This window comes from Carassius auratus, chromosome 28 (genome assembly GCF_003368295.1).
Source record: "Carassius auratus strain Wakin chromosome 28, ASM336829v1, whole genome shotgun sequence".
Taxonomy (NCBI): domain Eukaryota; kingdom Metazoa; phylum Chordata; class Actinopteri; order Cypriniformes; family Cyprinidae; genus Carassius; species Carassius auratus.
Window position 1 is genome coordinate 4,487,094 of NC_039270.1, and position 11,342 is coordinate 4,498,435.

The 11,342-nt window shown below is 35.9% G+C and overlaps 1 protein-coding gene across 1 annotated transcript; it reads left to right on the top strand.

Annotated features, from left to right (window-relative positions):
* The first annotated feature begins 816 nt into the window (after positions 1 to 816).
* Positions 817 to 10,604, top strand: LOC113047451 (gastrula zinc finger protein XlCGF57.1-like). The gene is made up of 2 exons (XM_026208828.1): positions 817 to 870; positions 8,057 to 10,604. The coding sequence occupies exon 2, from the start codon at positions 8,062 to 8,064 to the stop codon at positions 9,547 to 9,549; it is 1,488 nt and encodes a 495-aa protein (XP_026064613.1). The 5' UTR covers positions 817 to 870; positions 8,057 to 8,061; the 3' UTR covers positions 9,550 to 10,604.
* The last annotated feature ends 738 nt before the right edge of the window (positions 10,605 to 11,342 follow it).

Genomic DNA, 11,342 nt, shown 5'->3' on the forward strand with positions numbered 1-11,342 from the left:
AATGACACTCCCATAAACATTAGGTCACATGATTTTCCCATTACATGGCTCCTACACCCCTGTTTATAGATGATAAAATATTGGGTGTGGGAGGAGTAGGTGGATTTTTATCAATGTATGGTGGTTGTGTTCACACACACAGTTCACACACACACATTTATGTCCAAACTCCAGCTAAAACATTTTTTTTTACTTAATAAGTGCCCTTTAAAAAAAAAGAAAGAGAGAGAGATTAAAAACAAATAACTTAATCTTGGAAACAAATTGTAAATATTCGTTGGAATGGCCATTAACCAACTGATTTTCACTGAAAAAATTGACTTCCCTCATTTTTCTCTACCAATCATCATTCACGAAGGCTGCTGGTGTAGATCAAATAACACGCAAGTCTGTAATTTATTTATCATTTATTTGTGCAAATTACTTTTTTTTCTCAAAGGAAAACAAATTGTCACGTTTTATTACCCTCCTCTTGCCGCCTATCACTCCAGTCCAGCAGGTGGCGCTAAGACACATTCAGTTATTCGCCAAACACCTTTAAACCTCAGAAGAAGACGATTTATTTTACCCCGTTCTCTGTTGTTTTGTTGTGATACTTGTTTAATACCTGTAATATTCTTGTCCTCAAAAGTCGTGTCTAAGTTTTGAAGCAAGCAATATCTGGAGGAGTATCATCTGAAATGAGATCTGCTGCTGTGAAAATGATGTTCGTTAAAGAAGAGAGAGAAGAGAACATGAGTGAACCAGAAACCTGGAGGATAAAACACGAGGAACCAGAAACCTGGAGGATAAAACACGAGGAACCAGAAACCTGGAGGATAAAACACGAGGAACCAGAAACCTGGAGAATAAAACACGAGGAACAAGGAGGTAGATGTTTATTCTGATCTTTAATGAATATTTGTGGTACATCTAAAGTTCCTTTATTTAATACTAAGAACTTAAATTTCATTAAAATGTCTTAGCCTAAATCCTAAAGCCTATGTATATATATATATATATATATATATATATATATATATATAAAACAATTTTTTTATGTTTTTTTTGCATTCTAACAAAATAGTAACATGTTTAACTATTAGGAATGCATATTGTTCAAGCTCAGCGACTCAAAAATAATAATTATGGGTAGACTGAAAATGTTCCACCCTGTTAGTGCCATATAGTTATCGCAACATGTTAACAATAATGGGCCAATTTTCTTGGATCTTATATGTCCCTTATTCCATATTTTTATATATATATATATATATATATATATATATATATATATTTATTATTTTTTATTTTTTTATTTTTTTTTGAACAATAACAAAACAATTATTGATGAATAGAATATGTCTTAATTATTAATGACAGGTACTATTTGTGCCATTTAAAAAAATAATAATATGCTGTTAGTGCTCTTCACCTCACAAAAAAGACTAAAGTATGCCAAACATTTAACGTTGCTGTTAAATTAGTAAGAGTATTTATAAAAAAAAAGAAAAAAAAAAGGGTCTGTAGTTCGGTCTTTTTTTTTTTTTTTTCAAGTTTCAATGTAAAAAAAAAAAGTATTTTTTTTTTTTGATGGTGATGAGCATATCGTTTTACATTAGCATATTATCAAATTAGCATATCGTGATGTCACTGACCGGGTCTTCAACCCGCACCTTCAGGCGCGTTGTTTTTCAAAAATGTTGCACTCCTGTTTGTCATTGTGCGCATAACTTCACGCCAATAAATCATCAGAAATATTGGTCTTTACATTCGTCCTGCCTGTTGTCGGTGAATTTATCTATATTTGGTGTTATTTGCCATATAAAACTTATTTAGACATGCAAAATCGATTATAATCAATTCAATGAACATGTGTCACTCAAATCAAAAAGGATTTTTTTTCACAAAAGTGACAACCCAAGAAAGCAAAGTAAACGGTCTCTCATTTGCAGTGCTTAATTTGTCAATTGAGAGGTCTCGGAATAAAGCAGGGCATTTATTCAACATAGCTTGTAGGTTTGAATAATAAAATAAATCCACACAAAGTCTAAATTAAATGAGATTAAATGAGTCATTTGAATCCATGAACTCTCTCAGAGCGCGCTTCTCATCAGCTCATCTGTGACCTGCACGCTGCGATACAAGACTCACTCGCATTTAGATCGGGACAGCTGACAGAACTGTCACTTGACTAATCGGGTTGCATTGTCCCAAAAATGTATAATTTTCACACCTTTTAAGAATTTTAAGCCATTTGGTACTCACCAAAGGCTCCAAAGGCTGTATTATGTGCCCTCACAGTCACATCCAAAGCTCACGTGTAAAGCCGCCTCGCGAGTATTATATAAGTTCTTTTTCATAGGTTGTTGAGTTTAATCAACCAAATACAAACAATATGATGTCTGATGGTTGTTGACAAATAAAACCGTTTCATGGCACACACTACTAAAAAATACTGGGGGGGGGGGGGGGGAAAGAATAGGTGGAACAAATCAATAATTAAACAACACCGCGTCGTCAGTGTTGGCGTTGTATCAGACACTTGCAATTAACATCTGGTTATATGAAAAACAAGCTCAAACAGATTTAACAAGGTCTTTTGCCGGCGAATGAGGAGATCTGTGTTTTGTTCGCATCTGAGGAAAGTGCAGTGCATTATATGCCATCACCTATTACAGGTTAGGATATAGAGTTTTTTTTTTTTTTCTTTTGCTGTTTAATACACTTGGCCAAAATCTCATGGTATAAAACAATTAGGCACTTATGCACAGGATATTTTAAACGTACAAAGGTATATTGGCTAGATGTCAAAAAACCTACTTCTCCAGTCTTTAAACACACACAAGACATAGTGTTTGAGTAAAGAAATGCTGTAATGCATTTACACAAATGCTCATTTACCCTTGCTTTGCGAATAAGCGGAGATCTGTCTCCTCCAGGCTGTGCGCACGCGTCAATCTGAGTGGAGGCGCGAGAAGTGACAAGGGTTCGCTCAGAGCTTGAGGATCCAATGGCGTAATAAAGTTTTACAAGCTCCTTTAAATACCTATCATTGGTTAAATATTTCTAAAACCCTGTGATTTTAAAGTAAAAATAACTAATTATAAAAGAGAGATGAATTTTGGATCGTTTTTCACGGCACATATCTGGCTATTCTCTGTCTGCCATACGGAAACGCCACCCCTGGAGGAGGGGGGATCCGCCAAAATGAGTTGCCGGATCGGATTTTGGAGGTGCCAGATCCGGATCCAGCTTGTTCCGGCACAAATTAAGCCCTTCTCATTTGTAGGTTGCATTGATACATAGCGGTGGATGAAAGTAAAACAGTTTAACAGTACCTCGTTTTTTTTCTTCTCAACTGAACACATTTTTAAATAAGCGCTGTCTTTATAAATAAACCACAGATTTGAGTTTCACTACATTCTCATCTGAAATACTTTAAAAATTACATTTCATGACACAATAATAGTAATAATTTTAAATTGATCCGAATAAATGGTGGTGGAAATCACAATGCTGCTGAACTCAACCAATCAGGATGTTTAGTGCCCAAGTCCCGCCCCCGAAAGTTCTGGAACTTTGAAAAAGTACTACCTCGCCAGCAGGGACTTTCTGAGGGGCATTTTTTTACCCGGAACTTTTAGTTCCTGGTTCCTGCGGTGGAAACACACAGAGTACCAGGCCAAAGTCCCTAGTTCCTGCGTAAAGTTCCTGCGATGGAAACATGGCTTAAAATTCCAATTTTACCAAAGCAAACCTGGCGAAAAAAGTGTATTTATCGTCCGGAACGAAACACGATTGTGCTAGTTTTGAGAAGCAATTGAGCAGGTTTTGTTTTGAAAACCGGACAATCCTGATCTTAAATGCAGTATTGGTGTGGTGTTCCTAATAATCCTTTAGGTGAGTGTGTGTGTGTGTGTGTGTGTGTGTGTGTGTGTGTGTATATAGATATGTGTTTGTGTGTGTGTATATATATATATATATATATATATATATATATATATATATATATATATATATATATATATATATTAGTAGTAGTGGTAGTTGGCCGATATCGGCGTTAACGTGCTGAGTTAACGCGAGACTCTTATCGGTCGATTAAAAAAAATATCGCCGTTAATCTATTCTCAAAGTTGGGTTGGGAGCTGGGTTTATACTAAGCGAGCTATGATGACTTTCACCTTGATATTTTATATAACCGACTGACTGAGGACAGCTTAAAAAGATGCTCAGGACAGTTTGACAGTTGATGTGCCACTGCTGTGCGTCGTCACGAAAGCTTATCTTTTTCACATGTTTTTAAGTCTTACCGCTTGTCGATTTAAACATTAAAGCATCCAAACACAAGACGCGGAAAAGCTGAACAGAGTAGCTTGTTACTCACGCGCTGTGTTCGGTGCGGATGAGAGAGAGAGCCGCGTATCATGGACAGCGAAGACCCTCCTGCACCTGACAGACAAATACAAATCGCAGTTTAAACAAACAAATAGATGTGAAAGAGCCCAATTCAGTGTTCTGGTGTTCAGGGCTAAAGAAGAGAAAGGCGTCTCAAAACACTTGAACATCGAATTTGCTTATTTTTGCTCTTGTGCCGACAAATACATACAAAATATGTAAAAATATCCACCTTGGAAATTATGCTCGAAAAAACTGTCAGTTATTTCTTAAGTGAAAGTAAACAGTTGAGGAAAAATAGGATGTGTATTATATTGGATGCGTCCATCATCTCTTAAAGGGACCGCACCTAATTTAGCTACTGGCTGCTGTAATGTTAATCCAAGAAAGAAAATCACTCACTGCTCTTGACTGAATCACTTTGTAGTTTTAACAGTCAAACCAAAAATTATTCAGACACCAGATATAATTTTTGATAGCAAAACTGTAACAATGTGAGAAATGTTGAAGGTGTCTGAATAAATTTTGGTTTGATTGTTTATTTAATTTTTACAATGAAGATTATCCTGTGCTATTTTACATTTAATTATTCAGTTTCTGTACCTTGACACCTACACACTTGAATAAAAACTTAAACATTGTGTAAATAGCAAAAATAAATAAAAATGAACGAACATACAAACTAAACAATTTCAAACAGGGCCCACTGGTACAACCTTCAGCGGGGCCCCGCTAGCCCCATGAATGTGGGTGTTGAATACTGTGACCAAACACCAATAGCACTTGTTATTTTGGAAAGTAATGCCATAAAATAATTGTTAATTTACATGGTACTTTACAATGTTACAATTGTTAAGTGTTTCTGTGTTCTTGATACTCAAGAAAAAGAAGGCGATGGCTTCAGTTTCTTAATCTTAAGAAATAATTGAATAACTCTTTAAATAATAAAACTTGTTACTTTCAATGAAAGTCAATAATAAAAAAGACTTTTGAAAGGAATTTTAATGACTGAAGTTATTTATCGTAATTCGTGTAGGTCATAAATTCAAATGCTAATGGTCATAAAAAGGTCTTAAAAAGTCTTTAAATTTGACTGTTTAAAGCCTGCAGAAACCCTGTATATATGTAGTAGATCTGGCACAAATTTATTTGTTTTGTAGTCAAATCTGACCAGTTTTTCTTACACATTTTATTTTATAAACGGCGCCCCATACGTTAGAGACATTAGGGAAGCACTTTTGAGAGATGGACAGACTCGGATGTAATTCAAGTCCTCCCCCCACCCCCCTTCTATCAGCTTAGTTATTAAATGCATAAATCCATTTCAACATCAACACAAAACTTTTATTTTTCACCTTAATTAAAACAAATTCTGGTAACACTTAACACTCATTGAATAATATTATTAATACAACTGGTTGTGCTATTTGGAAAGGGGTGCGATTGCTTTATGTGCTTTACAGGTGAACTTGAAGTCTTTATTCATTCGAGATGTTCAATAATAGATAATCTTTGGCTTGGTAATACTAGTTCATGATCCGATTAGTGAAACAATGATTCTTTTGAGTCAATCTTTTAAAATAATTTATTTTGTTTTAACGAAACCAGTGTGGAAACCAGTGTTTCACAAACTGGATAGTTCTGAGGTGCAGGGCTCGCAAAATCGTTAGCCCCACATCCCGGGGATATTGTGTTTCCCAGTCCGATGGGCTATCGTGAATAGTCATGTAAAATTCATAACTTGCTTTGCGTTGTTCACTCGCTTGAAGGGGTGAAACAGATCGTAGCTGATCGTTTGCACTTGTTTCTAAATATTGCTGATTCAAGCGTTTTAAACAATTCGAGCACATTCTGAGCTTGTGCTCACTCATTCAAAGCACGCGCTGCGAGCAGCATTTCAAACAATGCGCGTACAGAGAATGAATTCATCTTTCGCGTAGCGTAACTTCTGAATGAACACATACACACACAATTATATCAAAATAATTGTCTCTGCAAGTATTTTCGTAAACACAGTTGGTTATGTTTTAAGTGAACGTATACAGTGGCCAGCTGCTTAGAAAAATTTGTTGTACTGGATAAATCTGTCTCTCTCTCTTTGTTTCTTAGACGACATGAAAAGGGGGCATGTTTCAAGATAAGCAATGGAGTAGACTAGAACTAAACAGGAGGGAGGGCAAAACACTCATCCAAATAAATGCTTCATTAAATTGGTGGTATTGCCGGCTTTGGTTCTAATACTCTTAACGCACATGTTGCACTTTGCAGACTCAGCATCCACTTTTCTAAAGTGTAGCCACACTTTAGACCTCTTTGGCAATGTAAAACGGAAACTTTTTGAGAAAAAACAACTACACTTGTGTTGTGTGACTGCGAGTATCTTCAGAAATCCTCCCTGTCACGTCACGTCACGTGGTGGTGGACAGCCAATCACAGCGAATTTAGGTCCTTACATGCACATATGCTACATGCTCACACAGACACAGCCGCTTGGCAAAAACAAAAATGGCTGCTTGGCTTTTGGAACCGAAATTGGGCACCGAAAGATAAATAATTTTTCGATACTCATTAGGCTTGGCCGGTATCCAGATTTTGATACTGTCAAACCTCCTCCTTATTTTACCTCGGTATACGGTATTACCGTGAATAATTAAAAAATGATGACGTAAGGCTGAGACAGCATCACCAAAGTGTTGGCTTGTGCCTAAACCATTCACAAACTGAATAACAAACACTAATACTGAAACAATAACAAAATTACATGCACAACAATATTAACAACTTTTATTAGCAACAAATAGCAATAGTCAAACAGTATTAAATTAACATAAACATACAGAACAGTTTTTGCGCAGAGATGCGCACACAAATCAATAAAATCACTAGTGGTGTGCACGGAAAGTCGAACTTTCGAATATTCGTTCTGCTCTAATTATTGGATAAATAAAAATGATATTCGAATTTCGACATATTTTTGCTTGCCATAAAAAAAAGAAAGAACAAAAGTACACAATAAAACCTAATTCTGTCACTTTCTGTGATTCTCCACGGCATATTTGAAGATGTATGTAAGAAAAAAATAATGAAAGAATGAATAAGAACTGCGGTCTAATACAGTACTTCAATTAATTATTGATTTGTAATATGCAGTGCTTACAAACTTAATTTGGACCATAAAGGTGATTTTCACAATATTTAGATTTTTGTTTTTGCACACTTAGATAAAGGATACATTCCAAATACCTGTATCACTGCCAAATATTTTCCTATGCATACATAGATTATGCATACATCTCAATTTATAAAAATTGAGCCTTATGACTTGTTTTATGCTACATATCCCAGACAGCATTCTCACATCATGGAAGTAAACTTTATTTTATTTTATTGTCTGTTCTGTAATCAGTGTTTTCTGATGTGTAATTATTCAAGTTCTGTCAGATTGTATTTATTTCAAAAGGGTTCAATGTTTTATGTTTGTGTGTGTGTGTGTGTGTGTGTGTGTGTGTGACCAAACTAAACATTGTTTCTCCTAATGGCATGAATGTAATATGTTATTTAAATAGATTACAGAAAGCGACAGTTTTGACCTAATTTTCATCTAAACACATGCACAGATATTTAATATTATTTCTTTTTAAACATACCAATTGATTTTCATTCATTTTTATTTTAGGCCTGATGAAAATGAAAGAAGAAAGACAAGATCTCAATGAGGTGGAGGAGAAATATCAGGATCAGAAAGATTGTGATGTCAATGGAGAAAAATCTTGCAGCATTAAAAAACCAGAAGTCAAAAGGCCTTTTAGTTGCTCTCAGTGCAGAAAAACTTTCACATGTAACAGAAATCTTAAGGATCACATGTTAATTCATGCTGGAATAAAGTCTTTCAGCTGCACTCGGTGTGGAAACACATTCAGACATAAAGCAACCCTTAAGAACCATATGTTAATTCATGCTGGAGTAAAGCCTTTCAGCTGCTCTCAGTGTGGAAAGAGTTTTACAAAGAAAGGACAACTTGATTATCATTTGGTAACTCACACTCTAGAAAAGCCTTTCGTCTGCTCTCAATGCGGAAAGACTTTTACATGTAAGAGAAATCTTAAGGATCACATGTTAATTCATGCTGGAATAAAGTCTTTCAGCTGCACTCGGTGTGGAACCGCTTTCAGACATAAAGCAAGCCTTGAGAACCACATGTTAATTCATACTGGGATCAAGCCTTTCAGCTGCTCTCAGTGTGGAAACACTTTCAGACGTAAATCAAGCCTTGAGAACCACATGTTGATTCATGCTGGAGTAAAGCCTTTCACCTGCACTCAGTGTGGTAAGAGTTTTACAGTGAAAGAACAACTTAATTATCATTTGGGAACTCACACTCTAGAAAAGCCTTTCGTCTGCTCTCAGTGTGGAAAGAGTTTTACACACAAAGCAAGCCTTAAGAATCACATGTTAATTCATGCTGGAATAAAGCCTTTCACCTGCACCCAGTGTGGTAAGAGTTTTACAAAGAAAGGACAACTTGATTATCATTTGATAACTCATACTCTAGAAAAGCCTTTCGTCTGCTCTCAGTGTGGAAACACTTTCAGATATAAAGCAAGCCTTAAGAGGCACATGTTAATTCATGCTGGAATAAAGCCTTTCACCTGCACTCAGTGTGGAAAGAGTTTTACACAGAAAGGACACCTTGATTATCATTTGGTAACTCACACTCTAGAAAAGCCTTTCGCCTGCTCTCAGTGCGGAAAGACTTTTACATGTAAGAGAAATCTTAAGAATCACATGTTAATTCATGCTGGAATAAAGCCTTTCGCCTGCACTCAGTGTGGAAAGAGTTTTACACAGAAAGGACACCTTGATTATCATTTGGTATCTCACACTCTAGAAAAGCCTTTCAGCTGCTCTCAGTGCGCAAAGACTTTTACATGTAAGAGAAATCTTAAGGATCACATGTTAATTCATGCTGGAATAAAGTCTTTCAGCTGCTCTCAGTGTGGAAATACTTTCAGACATAAAGCAAGTCTTAAGAGGCACATGTTAATTCATACAGGGATAAAGTCAGCTGCTCTCAGTTTGGAAAGACTGACACAGAAAGGACACTGCAAGGTTCCTTTGGTTACTAACTCTTCATTAAAGCCTTGCACAGTTTTTCTGAATGGCTGTTGAGTGTGGAATCATAGTCGTCTTCATCCTCACAGCCGATGAAATCTGATTGGACCCGGACAGAAATCATGTTCTTGGATGAGCTAATGATTTATTAACATAATAGAATGAAGCAGGGTGAAGCTGAAAGCTGTCGAAGCGAAATGATGCCGCTGAACGAACTTGATACAAGTACAGCTCGAAAGAAGCGGAGCTTTATTATGTCACAGTCGACCACGTCAGCTACTTGCAGTCATCCGAATGTGGAATAAAGCAGTGCTGTTTTATCATACTAGATACATTTGAAAGTTCTGTTGTAATGCTACTCTAGTCTATTAAAACATGCAACATATTAAAATGTCATATGTTTTATACAAAACGAAACCAAAAATTAAGGGGTTATGACGTCATTGGCAGGTGACACGTTGACATAATAGACACGGTCCGAGTTACAAGTTAAAACTGTTTATTTCTCTGGATGTAAAAATTCTCAGAAACATTAAACACTATTCTAGTGGTTTTTTGATATATATATATATATTTTTTAAATTGACCACACATTGATGTGCATGTTCTACTGATCCTATATTGAGTTACTGTTATATTTTTCTCTGTTGTGCTGGTTAAATTCTCTAAATGTGAAAAAACAAGAATTGTCTTTAGAGGATTGTAAACCAGGGAAGTGAAATAATGGGGAGGAAGCAGGTAATTATATCATAGACAAGTTTTGGGGAAAGCCCAGAGCATATTGTTAGTTTCATCATCTCCCTTCTGGCATTCGTTATAGAAACCCTATTAGAAAGACAAATCAGTTAGACATTAATTTATCCTCTTAGCTGTTAAAATTTAAGGTAAGATCTTATTAGGAATTAAATGTTGTTTTATTTTTATGTATGGTGTTTTTATTGTTTATTTGAAACATTGGATTGCTGCAACCAAATTGCCTTTGGGAAATCAATAAAGATGAACTGGACTGAACTTGCTAAGTATCTTTTGCATGTAAATTATACTTTAAGACAAATGTAAAGAAGGTTATCGTATGCCCATTTTCCACAAGTTGATGTGACTCTTTAGGGTCTTAATAAAACGTCTATAACATACTTTGGTAGAAATTTCTCAATTGTACTGTTAAAACAACAAAATTTTTAGCCCTATCAAAAACAGCTCTGTTCACAGCCAGTCATTTTGGGGCATGTTTACATTTATATTTAATCATTTAGCAGACGCTTTTATCCAAAGCAACTTACAAATGAGAACAATAGAAGAAATCAGAACAACAACAGTATATAAGTGCTGTGACAAGTCTCAGTCTAGCACAGAACACATAGCCAGGTTTTTTTTTTCTCTCTCAAAGAATATGATCGACAAGAAAAGGTAAGTGCTAGTACTAATTGGTTAAGTGCTGGCGAAAAATTAGTCTTAGAAGTATTTTGAAAATGAGTAAAGACACGGCTGTTCAAATTGAGATTGAGAGGTCATTCCACCAGCTGTTTGGGCACAGTGAGTGATTTAGTCAGTGAGTATTTTAAACCTCTTTGGAGGTATTTGAACTTCTGGAGGGCACATAAGATTGAACTAGTGAGTTTAGGTATGTTGGTGCTGTGCCAGTGGTCGTCTTGTAGGTAAGCATCAGTACCTTGTGTTTGATATGAGTAGCTACTGGTAGCCAGTGTAACCTGATGAGGAGAGGAGTAACGCAAGCTTTTTTTGGCTCATTGAAGGGGTTGCCCTTGCTGCTGCAATCTGGGAAATCCATGAAATCCAGGAGAGCATTACAAGAGTACAGTCTGGAGAGAACAAGAGCTTAGAAAAGAAGT